The 27,666-nt window shown below is 38.3% G+C and overlaps 2 protein-coding genes across 7 annotated transcripts in view; both read left to right on the top strand.

Annotated features, from left to right (window-relative positions):
• Positions 1-21,998, top strand: part of mpv17 (mitochondrial inner membrane protein MPV17) — a 28,232-nt gene extending 6,234 nt beyond the window's left edge. For 4 of the 6 annotated variants that reach the window (XM_034302036.2, XM_026917960.3, XM_026917959.3 and 1 more), the window contains exons 3-8: positions 6,282-6,397; positions 14,135-14,227; positions 15,238-15,333; positions 16,462-16,494; positions 21,495-21,547; positions 21,705-21,998. In XM_034302036.2, coding sequence (XP_034157927.1) covers positions 6,282-6,397; positions 14,135-14,227; positions 15,238-15,333; positions 16,462-16,494; positions 21,495-21,547; positions 21,705-21,774 — 461 coding nt within the window. In that variant the 3' untranslated portion in view covers positions 21,775-21,998. Of the gene's footprint in view, positions 1-6,281; positions 6,398-7,748; positions 11,739-14,134; positions 14,228-15,237; positions 15,334-16,461; positions 16,495-21,494; positions 21,548-21,704 lie in introns of those variants that run through there. The other 2 variants (XM_053231827.1, XM_053231828.1) reach the window with 2 other exon arrangements.
• A 1,451-nt stretch (positions 21,999-23,449) lies between these two features.
• uts1 (urotensin 1) lies at positions 23,450-23,857 on the top strand. The gene has a single exon (XM_026917961.3). The coding sequence runs from the start codon at positions 23,450-23,452 to the stop codon at positions 23,855-23,857; it is 408 nt and encodes a 135-aa protein (XP_026773762.1).
• Positions 23,858-27,666: the final 3,809 nt, after the last annotated feature.

The following is a 27,666-nucleotide window of genomic DNA, read 5'->3' as shown; positions in this document are numbered from 1 at the left end:
TTTCAGCCATAGTAAGAGAAGTTGGTCGTTCCAAGTCTGTGATTTCTAGAATATTGCATCTTTACAATGTCACAAACTCATTCAAGTCCCCCAAGAAGCCTGGTTGTCCACGAAAGACAAATGCAAGAGAGGACAGGATAATGCGGAGAATCTCAATAGGCAGTCAGTTCAACACTGCAGCTGGGATTGCTCGCCAGTCAGCGCTGAACGGAGTAAGGATCTGTCTTGTCATACAGTGTCTCGACGTTTAAGAGAATTTGGACTGAAAGCCCACTCTGCAGTGACCAAACCTCTCATTAGCAGAAAGAATCAAAAGGCTAGACTAACTTTTGCTGAGGAGCATGCTGTGTGGACAGAGGAGAACTGGTCCAAAGTTCACTTTAGTGATGAAAGCAAGTTTAATTTATTTGTTTCCGATGGGAAACATTATGTTCGTCGTCAAACTGGGGAAAGACTGAACCAAATGTGTGTAAAGAAGTCAGTGAAAGGTGGAGGGGAAGTGTCATGGTTTGGGGGATGTTTTCTGCAGCAGGAGTTGGGCCTCTAATACAGCTACATGGCAGAGTGAATGCAAATGTTTATCAGACCCTTCTTCGACAACATGCGGTTCATCACCCAATCAGCCAGCAATTTTCATGCCCGACAATGCCCCCTGTCACACAGTAAAACGGGTAAAGCAGTTCCTTGACACTGAAAACATTGAAATAATGAAATGGCCAGCCCAGAGTCCTGATCTAAACCCAATAGAAAATCCTCTGGAAAATCCTTGGCAACAAAGTTATGGCCAAGAAACCCACTACAGTCACTGAACTGTGGAAGAGACTGGAAGAAGAGTGGACCAAAATCACACCAGAGCAGTGTGAGAGACTAGTGACGTCCGGTGGCCGCAGATGTCATTCAAAGCAAGGGCCTGTACACTTCCTACTAATTGTCGACTGTTGTAACCTTCAGAAATTTTAGTTGTAATCTTTCTCTGTGCTGCAGTCATTGCTGTTCTCTAATTTTGATCATTGTGCTTTCTACAAAATAAAGCTTTTTTGTTGAAGTGCCTTGGTTATTTTGTAAAACACTGTTCTATTAGCATTGTATAGCCACAAAAATTACTTCAAATGTTGAGCAATGAAAATTACATTATTCCTGAAAAAATCAAGCGTTCATAAATTGTTCTCTAATTTTGATCTCCACTGTGTGTGTGTGTGTGTGTGTATATGTATGTGTGTATATATATATATATATATATATGTATGTGTGTATATATATATATATATATATATATATATATATATATATATATATATATATATATATATATATATATATATATATATATATATATATATATATATACACACATATATACACATATACATACATACATATACATATATACATGTATGTACAATATTTCACAAAAGTGAGTACACCCCTCACATTTCAGCAACCATTTTAGTATATCTTCTCCAGGGACAAAACTATAGAAATGAAATTTGGATATATTTTAGAGTAGTCAATATGCTGCTTGTATAGCGGTATAGATTTACTGTCCTCTGAAAAATAACATACAGCCATTATTGTCAAAATAGCTGGCAACAAAAGTGAGTACACCCTAAGTGATAACAGCTGTACGTCATTTAACCACGCAAAGCCACATGTCCTATTCAACATGTTCATGTTTTTGTCTGCTTGACAGGACCATACAAATTTGTGTATCTTGTATTAGAGCAGTTAAAATTTGGTGCATTGAGTACAATTCTCTCATACTGACCACTGCATGTTGAACATGGCGCCTCATACCAAATAACTCTCTGAGGATTTGAGAATTAGAATTGTTGCTCTCCACAAAGATGGCCTAGGCTATAAGAAGATCGGTAACACCCTGAAACTGAGTTACAGTACAGTGGCCAGGGTCATACAGAGGTTTTCCAAGACGGGTTCCACTCGGAACAGGCCTCGCAAGGGTCGATCGAAGAAGTTGAGTCCTCGTGCTGTGCGTCAGGTGCAGAAGCTGGCTTCAAAAAATAGACGCATGAGTGCTGCCAGCATTGCTTTAGAGGTTGCGGAAGCGGAAGGTCAGCTTGTCAGTGCTCAGATCATACGCCGCACACTGCAACAAGTTGGTTTGAACGGCCGTCGTCCCAGAAGGAAGCCTCTTCTGAAGCTGGCTCACAAGAAAGCCCGCAAACAGTTTGCTGAAGACAACCTGTCCAAGAGCATGAATTACTGGAACCATGTCCTGTGGTCTGATGAGATTAAGATAAACATGTTTGGCTCAGATGGTGTCCAGCATGTGTGGCGACGCCCTGGTGAGGAGTACCTAGAAAATTGTGTCTTGCCTACAGTCAAGCATGGTGGTGGTAGCATCATGGTCTGGGGCTGCATGAGTGCTGCTGGTACTGGGGAGCTGTGCTTCATTGAGGGAAACATGGATTCCAACATGTACTGTGACATTCTGAAGCAGAACATGATGCCCTCCCTTCAGAAACTGGGCCGGACAGCAGTTTTCCAACATGATAACGACCCCAAACACACCACCAAGATGACAACTGCCTTGCTGAGGAAGCTGAAAGTGATGGAGTGGCCAAGTATGTCTTCAGACCTGAACCCTATTGAGCACCTGTGGGGCGTCCTCAAGCGGAAGGTGGAGAATCGCCATGTGTCTAACATCCGTATGGAGGAGTGGAAGAGGATCCCAGCAACAACCTGTGCAGCTCTGGTGAATTCCATGCCCAGGAGGATTAAGGCAGTGGTAGACAACAATGGTGCTCACATAAAATATTGACACTTTGAACACAGTTTTGACATGTTCACTTAGGGTGTACTCACTTTTGTTGCCAGTTATTTAGACAATGATGGCTGTATGTTGAGTTATTTTTAGAAGAAAGTAAATCTATACTGCTGTACAAGCTGCAAATTGACTTCTCTAAAGTATATCCAATTTTCATTTCTATAGATTTGTCCCTTGAGAACATATAATAAAATGGTTGCTGAAATGTGAGGGGTGTACTCACTTTTGTGAGATGCTGTGTGTGTGTATATATATATGTATATATATATATATATATATATATATATATATATATATATATATATGTATATATATATATATATATATATATATATATATATATATATATATATATATATATATATATATATGTCATAGGCTATACCTCTCTGATGCTGCCTGTCACTTAATTGCAATCATTTTTCAAGCACAACAAATTGTTTGCACTTGTAACTGTCTTTGATTAGTCAGGAATTTGTCTGTGTATGCCTTGATGTACACTTGTTGGTTCTCACTGAGGGCTAGTTTTCCTCTGCAGGTCACGCAGGTGCATTTTTATTAGAGATAAACACAAAAAATATAGATATTAATGAGTTAATAATATGCCAGTATTACTAATGGGTCTATTTGCAGTTAAGAGCTATTTTTAGAGCTATTTATAAAATTTGAATACCCATCATTTACGGTCACATTTCTAAATGCTTGTATGGAGCTATTATTAATTTGAGACATTTCTATTGTTCATTGTGATGATATTCCTTACTGTAACATATCACACACATTTAAAGGAAAACAAATGTGTGCATTGATCTGTATCATCGATTAAAAAATACAGTTCGTTTGATGAATGTAAAATTAACTTACTTAATGGTGGTGGTACATGCTCTGATTTATTCTGGTCACAAGTGACAACCTGAACCATGTTTCTGTTACACCCATTCTAACCATTACACCTATTACACCAATTCTAACCACCTCATGTATCCAGAACCGCCTAGATACATTCTTGTGCATGCAAATGCCAAGAAATTTCAACTAGGTTACAAAGTGATAGATGCAGTACAGTGCCCTTCAGAGTTTTTGTCACCCTTGATAAAATTGAGCAAAAATTATTGTATAAAATAATTAGTATATAAATAATTGACATCCCAAAGAAACGTTTTAAATGAAATCAAACAAATTGTAATTTGAAAAATGTATTTTCCTTTGCGCTCATTTTCCTAGAGCTTTGTTGTTGCCTTTAACCATGTCTTTTTTCCCTGGGATGTAAATATGTAGTTGACACATGTCAAATCCTTTTTTTTAACCATCAGGAAGCAATAAAGATCTTTTTTTTAACACAAAAGATACAGATGGTTGTTGACCTGCATTTATCAAGTAATAGATATTTTAAAAAGCAGTAAATTGTATTTTATAATTGTATTTTAACTATTTGTGTAAAATAAGTTGTTAAAATACAGTTAATAGCTACTGTAAAATATAGAGGTGGATCATTGATACTTTGTGATTTTTTGTGGGTGGTGGTTCAAGGGCTCTTGTGAAGATTGATGGCATCATGAATTCTACTGAGTACAAGGATGTTTCTGCCAGTGATTCAGACTTGGCCATAAATAGAGCTTTCAACAAGATGATGAGCCAGACATACAGTCAGGTCCATAAATATTGACAAAGTTATAGTTTTTTTTAGCTGCCTTTTTTTTATTATTATTTTAAATTAAATAATGGATATGCACTCAAAATGCAGACTTTCTGCTTTATTTTAAGGGTGTTTACATCCAAATTGGGTGAACGGTATAGGAATGGTCCCTCTCTTTTTAAGGGACCAAAAATAATTGGACATACTGCTAATAATCATAAATCATAATCATAAATTAAATTGTCATTTTTGCAGTCTTCACCTTTGCAGTCAATGACTGCCTGAAGTCTGGAACCCATAGACATCACTAGATGCTATGATCAAAAAATACAAGGTAACCATACACACCCACACCATTAGATGAGGTGGTATGTGTTGGATAATGAGCAGTTCCTTCCCTTCCTCATACACTTCTCTTCCCATCATTCTGGTAGAAGTTGATATTTGTCTCATTGTCCATAGGATGTTGTTCCAGAACTGAATGGGCTTTTTAAAATGTTTTGTTTTGTTTTTTTTTTTTTTTTTTTTTTGGTCTTTCTGTTTTTGAGGCTTACCAATGGTTTACATTGGTAAACCATGTGTATTTACTCTGGTGTAGTCTCCTCTTGATAGTTTGATTTTGATACAGACATACCTACCTCCTGGAGGGTGTTCTTGATCTGGCCAACTGTAGTAAAGTGGTTTTTCTTCACCAGGGAAAGAATTCTGTCATCTACCACAGTTGTTTCCTGTGGTTTTCCAGGCCAATTGTTGTTCCTGAGCTCACCAGAATGTACCAAACAGTTGATTTGGCCACAACTAATGCTTTTGCTGTCTCTCTGATGGGTTTGTTTTTATTTTTTTAAGTCTAATGATGGCTTGCTTCACTGGTAGTGACACCTTTTCGGACTTTATAGTTAGACATAACAGCAACAGAATGCAAATGCCACACTTGAAATCAACTCTAGACCACAGTACTATATATATATATATACAGTGTGTGTGTGATAATAATTATATATAATTATATAACTTTGTCTCTGGTTGAATTATGTGGAAAAGAGAGACGTATTTCATTTCAGCAAAACCTACAGTTTTCAGAAATATATAAAGCAGAAAATGTTTTTTTTTCCAGGCCACCACACATTTATATGATCCACACCATATTTAATCGACAACTTTGGTATTTGGGAGCTTTAACGGCTTGTTTTTGTAGTTACACTGCAGTCTAATATACTACTAAATCTCATGATTTTGATGGAAGGTCTTGGGACATTGGAGCATGTGCACAAGAAGGTATCCAGGTGATTGTCACCGTCACTAGTGCTTATCCAGAGTTCATACAAACATAGTTACATATGCAGTGATGCAAACAACTGCATTCACTTGGCTGAGGACAAGAGCTGCAATTTTTTTTGGTAGACCAGGTTTTAGTTGTTCAGCTGTGGTATTCATTTGAGAATGCATAGAGTATTCATTCATTCCTTCATTCAGTAAGCTCTTCATCCTGGTTAGGGCCTCGGTGGATCTGGAATCAATCCTGGTAACCCTGGGTGCAAGGCATCAGTATTCATCCCAGATAAGATGCCAGTCCATCACAGGGTGCTCTGCACACACTCATTCACACCTATGGGCAATTTAGTGTAGTGAAGCTGCCTACCTCAATGGGTGGAAACTGGAGAACCTGGAGGAAACCCTCATTAAAATGAAAAGAAAATGCAAAACTCAGACAATAAACTGTGCTCAAGAAAAAAATCCAGGAAGTTTGGAGCTGTGAGGCAGCAATACCTGAAAAGGATCAAACTACTGAAAAAATTTGATTTGTTGTTCAAGTTTTCTTCTTCTCTCTCTTTTTCTCTTCTCCTTAATGTCGTCCTACAGGCTCTCTGATGGGGGTGGGGGATATCATCTCCCAGCAGTTGATTGAGAGGCGCGGCTTGACCAAGCACAGCATTAGACGCACCTCAAAGATGATGAGCATGGGCTTCTTTTTTGTTGCAAGTCAATGTTTGTTTTTATTGTATGCCATGGTTCATCCAAGGATGTGTGGGCATAAATGAAGGGCAAACAAACTGGGACTCATTTATCAATCTTTTAGTAAAATTGTGTGTAAATGTTTGGGTAAGTAAAAATGTTACTTATGTGCGTGTAGATGAATGCCAATCATCCGTAAATTACCAGGCATGTGCATGGCACAGTTCATTTGCATTTGGTGACACCCAAAAAACTTCCTAAAAGGCAAAGCTCACAGACTTGAAATGAGGAGTAAATGGCAAAAAAAGACTTTCTCAGAGGTTGAAATAAAAGTTATTTTGACTCATGTCAATGCCAATAAAAATATATATTATTTAATAGCCTAGCATTTCCTAAAAAAAAAATCTAGATCCAAATGACAAAAAAAAGCAAATTAAGTGAGGTGAAATGGTAATGGCACCAACCACATCACATCTCTTTCTTGCACTTCATTGCACCCTCCCAAATCTCACGACTCTATGCTGGAAAGGCAGGAGGGTGTGTGTCTTAAGGAAGTCCATGTTGGCACGCAGCACACTTGGACATATACAGAATATTGCAGCTTGCGCCACACCAGATCAGTGACTTATGGGTCACAAAGTGCTGGCTCTAATAAAATGTTGAAGATGTGTTAAATAACCTTTGGAGATACTGTGGCAAATAGAACCAACTTACACACCATCTGAGTCATTGCAGCATGTCTTTGGAGGCATTTGTTCTGAATGACTGATGTTATTTGTCTTAACGGATTTATGTTGGATTGCTTTGTTTAATTTTTATTCATATTTAATGTTTCTTTAGTTAATTCCATTAATATGAATGGGTTTGAATGGGAATGACTGGGTTTCACAAAATTTTCATTCAATTTGTATGTGTAAGAAATACATAAGCTATTAAAACCTGACAGCGTAATCAGTATAGTATATAAAAGTGCAGTCACTCATTGCAATTACATGATTTGAAACCAATTAATTAAGGCTTACATTAGTAGGTTTTCTTATGCATAAATTTACACACACTCAGGAGCATGGATATAATACAAACATTTTTCTGAAGATTTTCAAGAATACCAAATTTCTTATATAAATGCTCCTACAAACGATTTTTGAATACATCTGGTCATGTCCAGCTTGATAAATGAGTCCCATTATTAGTATTTTTAGACTGGTAAAGCCATCAAAGGCTTTATGATTATATAGTGTATATGTACTGCATGTTTACATCTATCTATCTATCTATCTATCTATCTATATATATATATATATATATGTTTTATTAGGAGCAATAGTACACCTGCACATTCATGGATTTATCTAATCATGTGGCAGCAGCGCAATGCATAAAATCATGCAGATATAGGTCAAGAGCATCAGGTAATGTTTAATGATCACATCAGAACTTCAGAATTTGTTATAGCATGGTTGTTGGTACCAGATGGGCTGGTATGAGTATTTCAGAAACTTCTGTTCTCCTGGGACTTGTCAGCCAAGAACAAGAATCTGAGGCTATCATGGGCACAGGTTTCCCCAAACTGGACAGTTGAAGATTAGAGGGAAAGAAAATCACCTGGTCCTTTCCCAGTCTTCAACTGTCCAGTTTAGGTGTGTCTGTGCTCACTGTTGTGTGTGAAAATCCAAGGAGATCAGTAGTATCTGAAATACTCAAACTAGCCCATCTGGCACCAACAACCAAGCAATGGTTAAAGTCACAGAAATCACAATTTTCTTCATTCTGGTGTTTGATGTGAACATTAACTGAAGCTCTTGACTTGTATCCGCATGATTTTATGTACTGTGTTCCTGACACATGATTGGCTGATTGGATAACTGCATAAATGAGCAGGTGTATAGGTGTTCTTATTAAAGTGTGTATGAGACCAAGATAAATCATTTCAGAACTTTTTCCACCTTTGATGTGACCTATAACCTCTACAACTCATCTGAAAAACAAACTGAAATCTTTTAGGGGGGGGCAAGTAAAAATAAAAAAACAAAATAATGTGGTTGCATACCCTCTTATAACTGGGGATGTGGCTGTGTTCAGAATTAAGCAATCACATTCAAACTCATGTTAAATAGGTGTCAGTACACACCTGCCATCATTTAAAGTGCCTCTGATTAACCCCAAATAAAGCTCAGCGGTTCTTGTAGGCTTTTCCTGACATTTTCTTAGTCGCATCTTACAGCAAAAGCCATAGTCCACAGAGAGCTTCCGCAGCATCAGAGGGATCTGATTATTAAAAGGTATCAGTCAGGAGAAGGGTACAAAAGACTTTCCAAGGCATTAGATGTACCATGGAACACAGTGAAGATCATCATCAAGTGGAGAAAATGTGGCGCGACAGCGATATTACCAAGAACTGGACGTCCCTCCAAAATTGATGAAAAGACGAGAAGAAAACTGGTCAGAGAGACTTCCAAGAGGCCTACAGCAACATTAAAGGAGCTGCAGGAATTTCTGGCAAGTACTGGCTGTGTAGTACATGTGACAACAGTCTCCCGTATTCTTCATATGTCTGGGCTATGGGGTAGGGTGGCAAGACGGAAGCCTTTTCTTACGAAGAAAACATTTTCTTACAAAAACACATTTGAAGTCTCCCAAAAGCATGTGGGAAAATGTGTTATGGTCTGATGAAAACAAGGTTGAACTTTTTGGCCATAAATCCAAAAGGTATGTTTGGCGCAAAAAAGAACACTGCACATCACCAGAACACCACCATACCCACAGTGAAGCATGGTGGTGGCAGCATGGTGGCAGGGCTGTTTTTCTTCAGCTGGAACTGGGGCCTTTGTCAAGGTGGAGGAAATTATGAACAGTTCCAAATACCAGTCAATATTGGCACAAAACCTTCAGGCTTCTGCTAGAAAGCTGAAGATGAAGAAGAACTTTATCTTTCAGCATGACAACGACCCAAAGCATACATCCAAATCAACAAAAGAATGGCTTCACCAGAAGAAGATTAAAGTTTTGGAATGGCCCAGCCAGAGCCCAGACCTGAATCCGATTGAAAATCTGTGGGGTGATCTGAAGAGGGCCGTGCACAGGAGATGCCCTCGCAATCTGACAGATTTGGAGTGTTTTTGCAATGAAGAGTTGGCTAATATTGCCAAGTCAAGATGTGCCTTGCTGATAGACTCACCCAAAAAGACTAAGTGCTGTAATAAAATCAAAAGGTGCTTCAACAAAGTATTAGTTTAAGGGTGTGCACACTTATGCAACCACATTATTTTGTTTTTTTATTTTTACTCACCCAACCTAAAAGATTTCAGTTTGTTTTTCAATTGAGTTGTACAGGTTATAGGTCACATTAAAGGTGGGAAAAATGTCTGAAATTATTTATCTTGGTCTCATTTTTTTACATCACAGAAGCCTGGCATTTTAACAGGGGTGTGTAGACTTTTTATATCCACTATATATACATATACACTATATTACCAAAAGTATTCGGTCACCCATCCAAATGATCAGAATCAGGTGTCCTAATCACTTGGCCTGGCCACAGGTGTATAAAATCAAGCACTTAGGCATGCAGACTGTTTTTACAAACATTTGTGAAAGAATGGGCCGCTCTCAGGAGCTCAATGAATTCCAGCGTGGAACTGTCATAGGATGCCACCTGTGCAACAAATCCAGTCGTGAAATTTCCTCACTCCTAAATATTCCACAGTCAACTGTCAGCTTTATCATAACAAAATGGAAGAGTTTGGGAACAACAGCAACTCAGCCACGAAGTGGTAGGCCACGTAAACTGACGGAGAGGGGTCAGCGGATGCTGAAGCGCATAGTGCAAAGAGGTCGTCGACTTTCTTCACAGTCAATTGCTACAGAGCTCCAAACTTCATGTGACCTTCAGATTAGCCCAAGTACAGTACGCAGAGAGCTTCATGGAATGGGTTTCCATGGCCGAGCAGCTGCATCCAAGCCACACATCACCAAGTGCAATGCAAAGCGTCGGATGCAGTGGTGTAAAACACGCCGCCACTGGACTCTAGAGCAGTGGAGACGCGTTCTCTGGAGTGATGAATCACGCTTTTCCATCTGACAATCTGATGGACGAGTCTGGGTTTGGAGGTTGCCAGGAGAACGGTACATTTCAGACTGCATTGTGCCGAGTGTGAAATTTGGTGGAGGAGGAATTATGGTGTGGGGTTGTTTTTCAGGAGTTGGGCTTGGCCCCTTAGTTCCAGTGAAAGGAACTTTGAATGCTTCAGGATACCAAAACATTTTGGACAATTCCATGCTCCCAACCTTGTGGGAACAGTTTGGAGCGGGCCCCTTCCTCTTCCAACATGACTGTGCACCAGTGCACAAAGCAAGGTCCATAAAGACATGGATGACAGAGTCTGGTGTGGATGAACTTGACTGGCCTGCACAGAGTCCTGACCTGAACCCGATAGAACACCTTTGGGATGAATTAGAGCGGAGACTGAGAGCCAGGCCTTCTCGACCAACATCAGTGTGTGACCTCACCAATGCGCTTTTGGAAGAATGGTCAAAAATTCCTATAAACACACTTCTCAACCTTGTGGACAGCCTTCCCAGAAGAGTTGAAGCTGTAATAGCTGCAAAAGGTGGACCGACATCATATTGAACCCTATGGGTTAGGAATGGGATGGCACTTAAGTTCATATGTGAGTCAAGGCAGGTGACCGAATACTTTTGGTAATATAGTGTATATACATTTATATACAGTCAGGTCTGGAAGTATTTGGACAATGACGAAGTTTTTGTGATTTTGCCTTTATACACCACCACAATGGATTTAAAATAAAACAATCAAGATGTGATTGAAGTGTAGACTTTCAGCTTTATTTTAAGAGGTTCCACAAAAATATGGCATTTACCATTTAGGAATTACAGCCATTTTCAACAAAGTACCTCCATTTTCAGGGGCTCAAAGGTATTTGGACAATTGACTGACAAGAAGTTCATTGACCAGGTGTGATCCATTCCCTCGTTACTTCAAGACAAATGAAGCAGATAAAAGGTCTGGAGTTGATATCAGGTATTGAGTTGGCATTTGGCAGCTGTTCGACTGGAGCTACCAATATGAAGTCCAAGGAAATCTCAATGCAAGTGAAGGAGGCCATCATTAGGCTGAAAAAACAACATAAATCTATAAGAGAGATAGCAAAAACCTTAGGTGTGGCTAAATCAACAGCTGGGTATATTCTTAAAAAGAAAGAAAGCACTGGTGAGCTCAACAACATCGAAAGGCCTGGAAGACCATGGAAGACAACTAAAGTGAATGATCGCAGAACCCTTTCCTTGGTGAAGAAAAACCCCTTCACAACATCAACAGACGTCAAGAATGCTCTGGAGAAGGTAGGCATATCATTGTCAAAATCTACAATCAAGAGAGGCCTTCATGAATGTAAATACAGAGGGTTTGTTGAAAATGGCTGTAATTCCTAAATGGTAAATGCCATATTTTTGTGGAACCTCTTAAAATAAAGCTGAAAGTCTACACTTCAATCACATCTTGATTGTTTTATTTCAAATCCATTGTGGTGGTGTATAAAGGCAAACTCACAAAAATTCCATCATTGTCCAAATACTTCCAGACCTGACTGTGTGTGTGTGTGTGTATATATATATATATACATATATATATATATATATATATATATATATATATATATATATATATATATATATATATATATATATATATAATATGAGAGAGAGAGATAGGTCTGTAAGCATTTGGACAGTGACACAATTTTAGTAATTTTGCCTCTGTACACCACCACAATGCATTTGAAATGAAGCAATCAAGATGTTATTGAAGTGTAGACTTTCAGGTTTAAATCAAGGGGTTTAACATAAATATTGCATTAACCGTTTAGGAATTACAGCCTTTTTTTCAGATTTGCTTCACTTTCACAGGCTCAAAGGTAATTGGATAAACTAACACAAAAATAATCCTAATATTTATGATTAATGCTTGAATGCAAATCCTTTGCAGTCAATGACTGCCTGAAATCTGGAACCCATGGACATCATCAAATGCTGAGTTTCCTCCCTTGAGGTGCTTTGCCAGGCCTTTACTGCAGCTGCCTTTAGTTGCTGCTTGTTTGTGGGTCTTTCTGCCTTCAGTTTTGTCTTCAGTAAGTGAAATGCCCAATTGAGTTGAGGTCATCAGACAGTTAAGAACATTTAATTTCTTTGGCTTAAGAAGCCCTTGGGTTGCTTTCGCTGTGTGTTTTGGGTCATTATCCATCTGTACGTGAAGTGTCGTCCTATCAGTTTTGCAGCATTTGACTGAGCAGAAAGTATAGCAGAAACTATAGCACTTTATAATTCATTCTGCTACTCCTATCAGCAGTCACATCATCAATAAACACCACTGACCTAGTTGCATTGGCAGCCATACATGCCCATGCCATAACACTTCCTAAACCATGTTTGACAGATGATGTGGTATGCTTTGGATCATGAGCCCTTGCTTTTGTTCTCCCAACTCTTTTCCCATCATTTTAGAACAAGTTAGTCTTGTTCCAGAACTAGGCAGGCTTTTTTTTTTTTTTTTTTTTAGCAAGTTTAATCTGGCCTTTCTGTTCTTTGAGTGTTACCAGTGGTTTGCATATTGAGTTCTGTATTTACATTCATGAAAGTGTCTCTTGATTATAGATTTTGATAGTGATATGCCTACCTGCTCGAAAGTGTTCTTGATTTGGCTAGATGTTATGCAGTGGTTTTTCTTCAAAAAGGAAAGAATTCTGCATTCATCCACTTTAGTTGTCTTCCATGGTCTTTCAGGCCTTTTGGTTTTGCTGAGCTCGCCAGTGCATTCCTTCTTTTTAAGAATGTATACTGTTTTGTATTTCAGCCTAATGATGGCTTCACTTGGCATTGACACCTCTTTGTACCACATATTGAGAGTTCCCATGAACAGCTCCCAAATGAAAATTAAATGCTTGGAATCAACTCCAGACCTTTTATTTTTAAATTTATCATGAAATAATGAAGAAACAGGCCACAACTGGCCATGAAACAGCTTATCAGTCAATTACTTTTGCGCCTGTGAAAATGGACAGACTGTAAAAATGGCTGTAATTCCTAAATGGTTAATGCATTATTTTTTAAACCCCTTGGATTAAAACTGAAAGTCTACACTTCAATCACATCTTGATTGCTTTATTTGAAATCCGTTGTGATGATGTATAGAGGCAAAATTACAAAAATTGTGTCACTGTCCAAATACTTATGGACCTGAATGTGTGTATATTAGTGATAGTGTGTATATCCAGTCTATCATCCTGGATCTCCAAAAATCTAGGGTTTACACAGCCACTCAACCCCCTATTTTAAAATGCTGTCTATACAACGATCTGCCATAACATTAAAACCACTGAGAGGTGAAGTGAATAACATTGATTATCTTGTTACGATGACACCTGCCACGGGGTGGTATATATTAGGCAGCAAATAAACAGTCAGTTCTTGTAGTAGATGTGTTGGAAGCAGGGAAAATGGGCAAGTGTAAGGATCTGAACAACTTTGAAAAGGGCCAAAGTGTTATGGCTGGATGTTTCCCATATGCAGTGGTTAGTACCTACCAAAGGTGTTCCAAGGAAGGACAACCAGTTTTTAATGTTATTGCTGATCTTGTATACAAAATATGAAGTGAAAAAATGAGTAAAGTCTGTAACACTTTTGATGATTCTGTATTTTATGACCCATAAAACCTACTTTTTTTTTGTGTGTGTGTACTATAGGGACCAGTTATTGGTGGATGGTACAGAGTACTAGACAGATTTATCATTGGGGCGACCAAAAGTACTGCACTGAAGAAAATGCTAATTGACCAGGTAGGATTGTGTTTTCAGTTCCATTATGTCTAAAGGCATATTCACACTAATCAGGATGCAAATAAAGTCCCAATAATGTGAAATGTTATGAAGTATACACACACAAGTTTTTTCACAGTCCAGTTGCATTGACAGCATTGAGTCCAGTGTGTCTACATTCATATTACAAGCTACTTTACACAGTTACAAATTTTGCTCAGATCAGATGTGTCTATCTTGATGGTTCTTATCTGTAATTGCAAGTGACCCATATCTGTCTTTAATGAACTGTCCCCCTAAATGTCCCACATGTACACATCAATGTCGTGGGCAGTTGTTTCTAACACAACTCAGTTTCGGCAGTTTTGTTTCAGTTTTGCGTGAATTGATTTCCTAAATATCCAATAAATCACCAATTTCCCCATCCTTTAACTGATTATAATCACTGCTGTTGCTGTTGATTATAATCACTGCTGTCCATTTTGCTGCACTGCTGACACTGGATAAAGAGCATGGACAATTTTGTTCTCTTGTCTCCTGGCCGTGGATAGCTATGGTATCATTTTATTCTGTGCCTTTAAAATCCTTTGCAATCAATGATTGCCTGAAGTCTGAAAATTTATAGACATCATCAGATGCTGATTTAAGCATTTGGCTGAACCTGGGCAGATCATATAGCCCTATACACTTCAGAATTCATCTTCCTGGTTTTGCCAGCAGTCACATCATCAATAAATACAAAGGAGCCAGGTCCATTCTAGATTTGAAATCAATTCTGGACCTTTTATCTGCTTACTTGTAAGTGAAATAATGAGAGAATATCCCACACCTTGCCATCAAACAGCTGAGCAGTGAAATACTTTTGTTCACCCAAAGGGGGTGGAGGGAACCACATCTAAAAAGTGATGTAATTCCTACACCATATAAATACTCTCAAATTAAATCTGAAGGTCTGCTGATAAACAGCTAAAATAAGTTTGTTAATGTCCAAATATTTATGGACCTGACTGTACTTCTCTCTTTGTTTACAGGGGTGCTTTGCTCCTTGCTTTCTTGGAGCTTTCCTAGGAATCTATGGAACACTCAACGGACTCACTGTGGAAGAAAATGTAGCTAAGCTCAAGAGGGTTAGTGTGCAACTTTCCCAGTAGGTCTATACCAGTTCCATATATTAAAGTCCCTAAGATTATATAAATCTATGTTTATATTTTACAAAATATTTTTTGTAAAAAAATATTTTGTAAAAAATAAAAATATGATCCAAGCTTTAGTATCACAAGTTTCTAGCTTGCAGTAAGTAAAAAAAAAAAAAAAAAACAGCCATTTAATCAGTATTTATCTTATGACTATTCTGAAACTTGGGATGACACATGCTTTATATTGTATAGATAGAAGGTATTTATGCTGGTGTATGCTGCAAAAATGGCTTATGCTATCATTTATGAACTGTGTGTACACATAGTTGCATACACATGCTTCTGTGCAGAGAATGTGATCTATCAATTTAGTTTCTTGTGCGTGATAGTGGTAGAAAAGTGTTATTGTGGGTAAACTGATTATTAGGAGCTGTAATCACACTTACTATAAATCATATCAGTATAATTGACAGTGTAATTACTGATTTCAGTGCTCACAAGGTACAGACAGATGACAGACAAAATCATCTAAAGATTGATTGGAGATGCCTTGCTTAAAGATTAGGCACATGCAGCTTTGCACAGGGAAAGTGTTTTTAGGGAGCAAAGGAAACTCTTTGCTGAGAGTGATATCAATGTCACTAGGAGTGAATTATGTAAAGTAATTTGCTCAAAACTATGAATTTCTAGAAAATGGTATACATTGCTGTAGTCCGCTTTCACATTTGCTTTTAATATGTCTACCCTTGTAGGACTAAATTACTGTGACATTACACAGGAATAAAACATAATGTTGTCTCTCACCTGAAGCTTCTTTACCACATATTTTTAGCTCTTGTCAAAAAATAATACAATATTGATTTATTTTATACAACCAGTCTTTCTCAGTTGACCTTTTGAAAGATTTCCATTTCATGTGAAATTACCCTGTTCTAAAGGAGGTAGTTTTTATAAGGCACTTGAAGAGGCACTGGTAGTTACAGTTTCAATGTGATTGTGGAACACTTGAAAAAACTTAGATTAAATTTATTATAACTTAAGTAAAGAAGAAAGATTATTATCTGCAGTTACTTGAATACATGTGTTAAAATAAAAGACTTTGTTTTGCACTCCCATTAGGACTATAAGGATGCCTTGATCACCAATTATTATGTAAGTATTTGTGATGTATATATTTTTGTTACAATCAGCTCCAGAATTATTGGCACCCTTGGTAAAGATGAGTAAAATTGTTGTGTCTCAGAATTTTATCAGCTCTAGCATTTGAGGTCTTGTTACTCAAATAGTGAAAATGGAGAAAACCACATTTAAAGATTGCACTCCAATTCCACTGAAAGACACCCTGCCTTCTTCTACATTTGTAATCTAATCTATTTAAGGAAGAAGTACAGTGCTGCTAAAAGGTTTGTGAACCCTTTGCAATTTTCTGTATTTCTGCATAAATTTGACCTGAAATGTGATCTTCATCTAAATCCTAAAACTAGATAAAGAAAGCCCAGTTAAACAAATGACAGGTTTTTATATTTATTTATGGAGCAAAACTATCCAACATTAAATATCTTTGTCGGAAAAAAGTATGTGAACCTATAAGAGTAGGAGTTCATTTAAAGGGGTAATTGAAGTCAGGTGTTTCAATCAAGGGGATGGCAATCAGGTGTGAGTTTAGCAGGCCCTCCCATGTTTCAAGAACATAAACTAGGGTCTTCACTATCAAAGTCTGGTCTTCACCACACAGGTTTATGGAAGTGTGCCATGCCTCAATCAAAGGAGATTCCTAAGGACTTCAGAAAAAGAGTTATCGATGCTCACCATGCGGGAAAGGGTTACAAAGCCAGAGAAATTTGGCCGCCACCAATCCACTGTGAGGCAGATGATATACAAATGGAGGAAATTCAGCACCACTGTTACTCTCCCAAGGAGTGGTCGTCCAGCAAAAATTACTCCAGCGGCACAGCTAATAATATTACTGGAAGTCACAAAGAACTTCAGCGTAATATCTAAGGACATACAGGCCACTCTTGCATTGAGTAATGTCAATGTTCATGAATCCACCATCAGGAAAACACTGAACAAGAACAGTGTGCGTGGCAGGGTAGAAAGGAGGAAGCCGCTACTCTCCATAAAGAGCACTGCTGCCTGTATGAATTTTGTTCAGGACCACGTGGAAAAGCCAGAAGCTTGTAGGAAGAATGTTCTGTAGACAGATGAATCCAAAATAAAACTTTCTGGTTTAAATGAGAAGTGTTATGTTTGCTGCCTCGGGTCCAGGATTGTTTTCCATTATTGATGGACCTATGAATTCTGGATTGTAACAGTAAATTCTACAGTGGAATGTTAGGCTATCTGTCTGTGCACTGAATCTTTAACTGTAATTAAACCTTAAGCACACAGAAAAGTCTACAAAGAGATAGTTAAAGCAGAAGAAATTTAACATTTTGGAATGGCCAAGTCAAAGTCCAGACTTTAACCTAATAGAAATGTTGTGGAAGGACCTAAAAAGAGTAGTTCATGCCAGGAAGCCCACCAGTGAGTTGAAGCAGTTTTGTAAGGAGGAATAGGCCAAAATTTCTCCTACCCACTGTGCAGGATTGACTAACAGTTCCTGGAAACATTTGGAGCGTAAACGTATTGTAATGCGTTCAGAAACTTTCTAGCAGTACTGTAGATTTCAAAGAATTATTTACACTCATTGAGTACTTTATTAACACCTACTCATTCGTGCAGTTATCTAATCATTTGGCAGCAATGCAATACATAAAATAATGCAGATACAGACCAGCAGCTTCTGATAATGTTCACATCAACCATCGAAATTGGACAAAAATGTGATCTGTCATTTTGACCGTGGCATGATTGTGGGTGCCAGACGGGCTGGTTTGAGTATATATTCTATAACTGCTGATCTCCTGGGATTCTCTAAAGTTTACTCGGAATGGTGCAATAAAGAAAAAGCATCCAGTGATCAACAGATCTGCGGATGGAAATGCCTTTATGATATGAGAGGTCAACGGAGAATGGCCAGACTGTTTTGAGCTGACAAAAAGACTACAGTAAGTCAGATAGCTACTCTGTACAATTATGGTGAGCAGAAAAGCATCTCAGAATGCACAGCACGTTGAACCTTGAAGCGGATGGGCTACAACAGCAGAAGACCACGTCGGGTTCCACTTCTGTCAGCCAAGAACAGAAAGCTGAGGCTGCAGTGGGCACAGGCTCACTAAATCTGGACAATTGAGGACTGGAAAAACATAGCCTGATCTGATAGATAAATCTCGATTTCTGCTAAGGCACACAGATGGTAGCGTCAGAATTTGGCACCAACAGCATGAATCCATGGACCCAACCTGCCTTGCATCGACAGTTCAGGCTGGTGGAGGTGGTGTAATGGTGTGGGCAATGTTTCTTGGCATACTTTAGGCCGTTAGTACCAAGCAATCATCACTTGAATGCCATAGCCGATTTGAGTATTGTTGCTGACCATGCACATCCCTTCATGGCTACAATTTACCCATCATGTCACGGAGCAAAAGTCTTCTCAAACTGGTTTCATGAACATGACAATGAGTTCAGTTTTCTTCAGTGGCCTTCCCAGTCACTTGAACTGAATCCAATAGAACACCTTTGAGATGTGGTAGAATGGGTTTTGATTAGGCTTGAAATTGATTAGGCTTATGTCCAGCTTTGTGTTAACTATGGCACATAGCTGTGAGTACAATTCACTGCATGAGAAAAGTGCCCTTAGTCTGTAGGCAGAATGGCCACAAATTTGCCAAAATTAGAAAGCATCCTAAATTTAAAACAGCATGTTTCTTTAAATAGATGTCAATGTATATTATTGGTAGAAAAACAAAATTTTGGTCAAAACCAATATTTTTCGCTGTGGCTAAAGTGGGTTTTCCCAGACTGCCACAAAAATGTTTTGTGATCGCACTGAGAATATGACAAAAATCTAATCTTTAATTGAAGTAAATCTTTTCTAAGAATATAAAAATCATTTCAAAAGTTATTAAACCATGCCACAATTTTTGGCACACCTGCATTTAGAACTTGTACGTGTCACCTCTCTTTGTCAACATAACAGCACTGAGACTTCTCCTGCTTAACGTGGTCTGAGACAACAGAATCTTAATAAAGAATCTTAGTCTTGGGTCTAGCTCTTGTGGTCTCTCCTCTTAAGCTCACCTCACAGGTTTTCAGTGGGGTTTAGCTCAGGGGACTGGGATGACCACATCAAAAGCTTGATTCATGAGGGGTCCTGAGTGGTGCAATAGACAAGCGTTTGCCCTGTTGCAAGATCGAATCCCGATGTTGCCACATCCATCCATGGCCTGGAGTCCAAGAGAGCAAAATTGGCTTTGCTCTCAGGGAGGGAGGGGTGGCATACTGTTTCTCCGCTATCAAACACAGCAACCCTAGCCAATCGTGGGTGTCTGTGATCTCATGCATGTGGAAGTGGGTGGATTGCCTCTGAATGTGTTATACCACCCCCTGATGTAGGAACAGTTCGAAAAGATGCGGTCAGCTGGAGGAAGCATATGATAGCCTTTGCCCTCCCTGGTTGGTAGCTGTTAGTGGGTGAGAGTTGGCCATGACTAAGTTAGAAAATAATTTTTAAAAAAAATTTACTGAATCATTCTTGTGTGGGGTTGGACTCATGTTTTGGATAATTGTCTTGCTTGATGATATAATCGTGATTCAGTTGTGGCTTCTTGGAAGAGACAGATTATAATTTAAAATCTCCTGGTATTTCATGCATGATTCCATGGATCCTAACAAAGTTCCCAGGGTATTTGGAGGATGACGAGCCCCACATCACAGAATGTCCACCCTGTGGATAAGCTCCTTTTCTGTATAACTATCCTTCTTTTTATGCCACACCCACCTTGATTGTTTATTACAAAAAAGTCCCATCTGACCATAGAACCTGGTTGCAGTCAGTTAGAGGATAGAAAATGCTTTCTTTTGGCACACCTTCCAAACAGATTTCTGATATGGGAGTGGTGCATTTGGTGCACTTGATAAGACCAAAATGTTCCTGCCTTTTGCAAATCTCCAACTGTGATCCTTAGAGAATATTTGCCTCTTTTTTACCAGTTGTTTTAATTTCTTCGTAAGCACAGTTTCAGGCATAAGAATTTCTAGGGATACAAATAAGACGTTTTTTATATACAGTGTTTTTTGTTTTCTTCAAATAAATTTATTTTTGTTAATTTTCAAGTAAGGTTAAATTATTCTCATATTTTCAGCAGGAGACCAAGCTAATTAACCACAAATGTTTTTCATAGCCTTCTTTTTAACCCATCTTTAACAAAGGTAGCAATAATGTACCTGACTGTATAAAAAACAAACCTTCATAAAACCTAAAATATTTTGTGATTTTCTCGATTAATCTGGTTAATTCAGATTAATGTTTCAATGTGGTTTTCAAAATTTTCTAACATATATATATATATATATATATATATATATATATATATATATATATATATATATATATATTTAACATTTTATTTAAAACATCTATAAATGCTATTTAAAAGTTTAAACCAATACGAAGGAAAAACATAGCCTTCTTACCATGATGAATGCCTCCTACAGTCTGTGCTACCTTCAAACACTGTGTGCTTACATTTAAATAAATAAATAAATAAACACCAAGATAAACAGGCAGCAGTTCCCCGAGGACTGTGTTCATAGTGAAGAAGTGTTCAAATATCACTTCAGAGATATAGAATTCACTATGCTGTACATAGTAGTAATGGCGCCATCTATAGCAAATAGTGTAAATAATGTTTTTTTAATATCCTTTCTATAAATATCCTTTATTTTAAAAGTTTGCACTATTTGCTGTAGATGGTGCTGTTACTATTTTTCCAAAGTCTGTTCTAATAAATAAGACTTTATAAATAAATTGCATAATTTTTCGACTGCATTATGTAAGAACAAAAAAAATTGTAATCGAGAATTGTTCATAAGGTTGAAAAAAATCGTGATTTTTTTTTTTTCAATATCATCCAGCCCTAATTAGTACAGATTTTGTTTTCATATTTTGTGTACTGCATGTGTATTCATGCAATTCAATTCCACTGTGTTCAAAGTCATTTCAATATTTGTCTTCTTCTTTTTTTTTTTTTTTTAACCATTTTTGTCAGTTGTGGCCTGCTGTTCAGATTGCCAATTTTTATTTCATCCCCCTTCACCACAGGTAAAATGATCTTTTACCCCTGACTTTCAGATCAGTTGAATGATTTTGAAATTTACATCTCTGAAGTAGTTTCTACTTTAAACCTGAATGCATTTTAGAAGCAACATAATTTTAATTGCAGTCTCAAATCTCACATTAAAAATGTAATTATTTGCAGACTGGCTGTTGTGCAGATTGTTGCTGTGGCCTGGAATTCCTACCTCTCATGGAAAGCCAATAAAATGTAGGGAAATCTATTGCTGCCCCACTCATTATACATCTTTGAGGAAATTTACTGGTGACACAAATGAACTATAATTAGTTACTGGCACACAAGGAGAACATGTGAAACTCCACACAGTCATTCACCCGACGCCAGGATCAAACCCAGGACACTGGAGCCGTGAGGTGTCATTTGATGTCATATTTTATTTGATTTGTGTGTGTTGTGATTAAAGGTTTGAAAGAAAGAGGTTTGGTCTGGGATTAAAATATCATTTGAGTAATTAAAACTTGAGTCACATGAGATGTGCTTAATTAATTGCAGTTCAATTCGATTTTATTTGTATGGCGCTTTTAACAATGGACATTGTGACAAAGCAGCTTTACAGAAATCCAGATATAAAATTTTGATTTAAATTCATCCTCATTTGGCTGACACCATGGAGTGTGATTATAAATCATTACTCTTCTATAACCATATACTGTAAAGTCAAGCAGTGCTAAGTGTGTTAAAAAGAACCTGACTATGTGCATCATTAGAGTTTTAAGTTTCTTGTATCAAACTGAAGTTATCAACCACTCAGTGATGGAGACTTGAGTGTAAACTGTTTTTAGAAATTGCTGTCTTAAGGCTATCCAATACAGAACATCTACAGCCATGTCTATCATTTTACACTGTATGTGGCAATGACTGTTCCTTAAGCACTGCATAGTGGTCAGACTAGGGTTGGCCCTATCTTTCTGACTTTATAGATTCTAATCACATGAAAATTGAAACCTATTGTTTACAAGAAGAAGATCTACTTTTTACTGAATTGAGAGTATGCCTGCTAAATATTGAACAGTTATAGTGTAATGAAGAGGTGCTGCGTTAAATCAAGTAAGACTTGATCAACAGTGTGAGCCTCGGGATATTTCAGGACCATGGCCAGCTCCCAATCTCTCTCACACACACTCTCTCTCTCTCTCTCTCACACACACACTATGTTTTCGACAGCGGTAGACAAATAACGAGGGTGAGAGATGCTCATCGTCGGCACAAACTTTACGTCTGATGATAATATAAAATTTGTAAAGTGTGAGCATCTAGACATACAAATAGTTTTGTTTGGGAAGTTCTCCATCCGTGTCCGTTTCTTTGAAGTCTTGCTGTGCGTAAGATTCACACAACCATCCGGCCGGCCAGCTATCACTCCAGAGCTTGTCTAATTTACAGGCAGTTTATGCACTTGCACTGACGTCAGTAGAGCTTTCTTGGATGTATATAACCACTGCACTGGAGCCTCTCCGTTCCCAAAGCCATTGGGAAGGATTCGTCTACTTTTATCCCGACTCCGACTTGTTTGTCAGAACTTTTGAAGCAGAAATACGACAGAGTAAGTGTCCTTTGACAAACCGTTCAAGACTCGAGGCATTTCAGATTTTAATATAACGTCAATGTTTGTCTTGTGATCTCGTTCATGGAGTTTATGTATTAAATGTTCTTTAATGCATAATTTAGTGTAAACCTGTTTTAACAGTGAATAATTCCAGTAAATATGTCAACACTAACCTGTTACCTACATTTTTTTCTGTATACTGTAGTGAAGTCCTAGGTCATAGTTCATACATGTACATAATTATTTAATTATAGTGTACATGCACTTGATTAAGCATTTGGCTTTTGTGTCTGGTGAATCCAGGGTGTCTTCACTGTCCAGCATGAAGCCAGTCCCCTCTGTCTTGCTAATAGCGGCTGTCTTACTATACACTCACATTCCCCCAAGTATATGTAGACCACGGGATTTAAGCCTCTTTGATCGTCATGATGACTACAAGAACCAGCTGGATGAAGTTTTGCTTAGGGCGGGAAAGGGCGAGGCGATGTCCTTTCTCAGTGGCGGAACCAGTCGAGGGCACGCGCTAAGAAACGCCTCCCGCTCCCCAACTTTACTCATCCCGAACAGTTTGGAGGAGCTCGTCGGTTTTACTAAGAGGAATGACGATCCGCCGATATCGATCGATCTCACCTTTCATCTGCTGCGCAATATGATTGAAATGGCGCGGATCGAGAATCAGAGGGAACAGGCAGAACTGAACCGCAAATATCTGGACGAAGTCGGGAAGTAAAAAAACCCATTCTCGAACAGGAAAATCAGCTCGACGCACTCCCAGACCTCAGTTTGCTTTCTTGAAGTTTTTGCTAAAGCATTATACTACTCTACTGGGAAAGAAATAAGACTTAACTGCCCTCAGTGCAATGGGTAAACAGCCTAATGAGGAAAACGCGACAAAGTGGAGAACTGAACTCCAATCACACAGGAATGTCCACGGATAGCAGTGTTTGTGCACGTGTGCTGCATATGCAACAACCCACCATTGTAAATGGAATAAATAAATTTCAGTTGATAAGCTCTTATGTTTGCTTTATTTATAGCTTCTACACACCTTGCAACTTATTCAGCATATAATGGCTTGCAAAGCTTCATGAAATAAAGATGTTCTGGATATCTTATTAATGATATCTAGGATATAATGAATGTAGTGCCTTGTACTCTGTTGCAGATGTGTCATTTCAATATTATAATAATAATATAAGTGATTAAAACCAATACAAACACACATAAACTGAACTTGGTATCATGTTAGCCTGAATTCTTTCAGTATAGCTACCCCACTTATCTGCATAAACCTGTAAGAAATTCTTGGTGAAAATATAGTACTAAACATTTGCATCCACTCTATCACACACCTTCAAAGTTATAAAAGATAGAGTTTTTTTTTTTTTTTTTTTAAACAAAATCTATCCACCTGATGCAATGGTACTTCCCCAACTGTTGTAAACTGTTGTACTGATTTAGAATTTTGCATTTAGATCACAGTAAATTAGATAGATAGATAGATAGATAGATAGCTTTATTCATCCCAGAGGGACTCCATATATTACAGCAACACAGAGAGTTAGAAAGTATACAAAAAGTCATTTAACACTATAAACGAAACTAAAATAATAAATATTTAAAAATGAATACAGTCTAACAGAGTGGTAGTGCAGTGTGGTGTAAACATTGTAGATATAAGCAGCAGACTTCAGTGGAATTAAAGTGGCAGTGCAGTGCAAACATTTTCAAAAGTGTATATGAGTGAATATGAGAAAAAGAAAAAAAGTAAAATGAATAGAATTATAGTGGCAGTGCATATGGGTATGAATAATGGATAGTTGTAAAGTACAACTCTCATCCAATGAGCTTATCTTAAGACTGGCTCAGTGCAAAATAGTGTCCCAGCACAGTGATGAGCTTTTGTACAGTGTGATCCTGTATGCTGCTTATTGTCAAGAATGGCTGAGTTTACTGAGTGTCCACTTTACCACCACCACCTCAAAACCATCCAGAGAGCAGCCAAGACCGTGTCAGGCTTCTTGATCAGTTTGTTGAGGGTTTTTTTTTTTTTTTTCGTCTCCAGCTTTGATGCTGCCTCCAGCATACTGCTGCAAAGAATACCGCTCTGGCCGCCATGGACTGGTAGAAACTGTGTAACATCTTGCTGCAAACATTGCAAAACTGCAAAACTGAGTCTATGGTCTCAAAGCAGCCCTGCAGAGCCTCCTCTGCCTCTTGTGATGTTGAATGATGGACACATAAACAGAGTTTAAATAACATACTTTCTTTACTGGAGAACTGAATAGCAGCATATGCTTATCACATGTGACTTCTGGTAACCACAACTTCCGTATACATCCGGGCTACTATGGACACCATAACTACGGATACTCGTTAAGTACAAATGCAATTGGAATATAACAAAGAACATTAAACCAGTGTTCCACATCCCCTTTCTTTAGTAGTCTCTCATCAGTTTGTGACAACACAACTATTGCATCATTAATCCACCTTGACTCAAATTCAAAGCATGTACAACCAAATATGCTATTGATACTTAAATTGTCAAATTTTATGAATAAATGAAACATCTCACTCTAAATGAGTTAACAGTTTCTTTCAAATGCTCTACAATCTCTAAGCAGCTCACTGGATATACTTTGGGTTAGGTTTTGAGATTCTGTCTGATCGAGTCACATAGAGATTTTTTTCTGATTCCGTGGCAGGTGCAGTTGTCTCTGGTTTTATTTTAGAGTCAGTAAATATTACCTGTGCACTGGTGTGGTTTGAGAAAACTTTGATTTCGACTTGGTGTTTGATTCCACCACATACAATCTTGGTTCCTTGCAGACATCTTTGATGGTCCCCATTTTGTTGTACCCTTGAGGGGTTTGTAATCTGACCGCTTTACCTTTCAACAGTGGATGGAGAGGCTTGCTGGTCCTGTCATAATAAAGTTTCTAATGATAATGCTTCTGTGCAAGTCATTTTCTGACTGTGATATGATTTTTGGTAGAAGGGAACAGCAACTTTGTGGTGTCCATATTTGTCTTGACAGAAGCCTTGCCGGTGGTGATCCGAGAATCCCATCATGAGGCATGAACGAGCACACTGCTCGTTCCGCTAGTCCATTAGATTGCAGACTGCTTGATACAAGTATGAAATCCCAGGTACTTGCAAAGTTTTTGAATTGCTGACTGGAAAATTGCATTCCGTTGTCTGAGGTGAATTTATGGGGACTGCCATGTACTGAAAAGTGTCTCTTTAACTTAGTAATCATGGCGGTCAAGGCCAACCCAAATATGAGTCCACTAGATCAAGATAATGTTGGCCATTCCATTCAAATAGATCAGTTGCAACAATCAACCCGGGGAGTTCTGGAGTATCATATAGGTTCAGTGGTTATTTTTATTGATGTTGTTTCATGCTATAGCAGACAGGGCATGAATTGCATTCTTTCTCAATGTCCTTGTTCATTGAAGACCAAAACACTATACCTCGTGCTCTGCATTTCATTGATTCTACTCCAGGATGTCCTCTGTGAAGAATAGTGACGTATTCCTTGCGCAGTGACTTGGGGTTCACAGCCTTTCATCACAATCCCATCTTTCGTTGTGAGCTCATCTCAGTATGGGTAGTACTGATGGAGTTCAAGTGAAAGCTTTGCCTGTCGGTCTGGCCAGCCCTGGTGTATTGTTCTGCATAGCTGTTGGAATGTTGGATCTGCAGATGTACTGTATGTTCTTTCAACTGCGAGAAGTTCTTTCTCGATTTGAGCATATTGAGTCTCGGTTTGCATCAGGGTGCATGAGGCATATGCTATAGGAGCATTTTGCTGAAGGCATGCCGCACCAAGTCCAAACTGTAAAGCATCACATGTCAGCATAACAGGCTTTTGGACGTCATAATATCTCAGTGTTGGTGGGCTAGTGATGCACTCTTTCAACATGTCATATGCATCTTAATGTTGTTTAAGGCAGCACCATCTGACATTTTTATGAGTCAGCTTTCGTAAGGGTGCTGAAAGGTTGTTGAATCCCGGAATGAATTTTCCAAGATAATTAACCTTCCCTAGAAAGCGTTGTAGGGCTGTGACATTTTCTGGAACTCCCATCTCTGTGATTGCCTTAATCTTTGAGGGGTCTGGCTTTAGTCCTTCATTTGTGAACACATGTCCTACAGAACATACCTCTAATAGCTGAAACTTCTATTTGAGAGGGTTTAGTCTAAGGTTAACCTTTCATGCATGATCCAGCACTTTCCTGAGCACTTTCCTGAGACGCGTCATGTTCTTTCACATCCTTTCCTTCCATGAAAATATCATCCACTATAATAGCACATGGATAGCAGGCAAACATTTGTTCCATGCTTCTCTGGAACACCTCACTGGCTGTGCTGATTCCAAATGGCATGCGTAGAAATTGGAATCTCCAAAACGGGGAGTTAGATGTTGTCAACATTGATGATCATCAAGAGAAACCTGCCAAAAGGAACTTTTTGCATCTAAGACAGAAAAGATAGAGGCAACTTCTTCCACCATATGCATGGGGTGGTGCG

This window comes from Pangasianodon hypophthalmus, chromosome 30, assembly GCF_027358585.1.
Source record: "Pangasianodon hypophthalmus isolate fPanHyp1 chromosome 30, fPanHyp1.pri, whole genome shotgun sequence".
In the NCBI taxonomy this organism is placed as follows: Eukaryota; Metazoa; Chordata; class Actinopteri; order Siluriformes; family Pangasiidae; genus Pangasianodon; species Pangasianodon hypophthalmus.
This window is presented reverse-complemented; position numbering and strand designations above follow the sequence as displayed.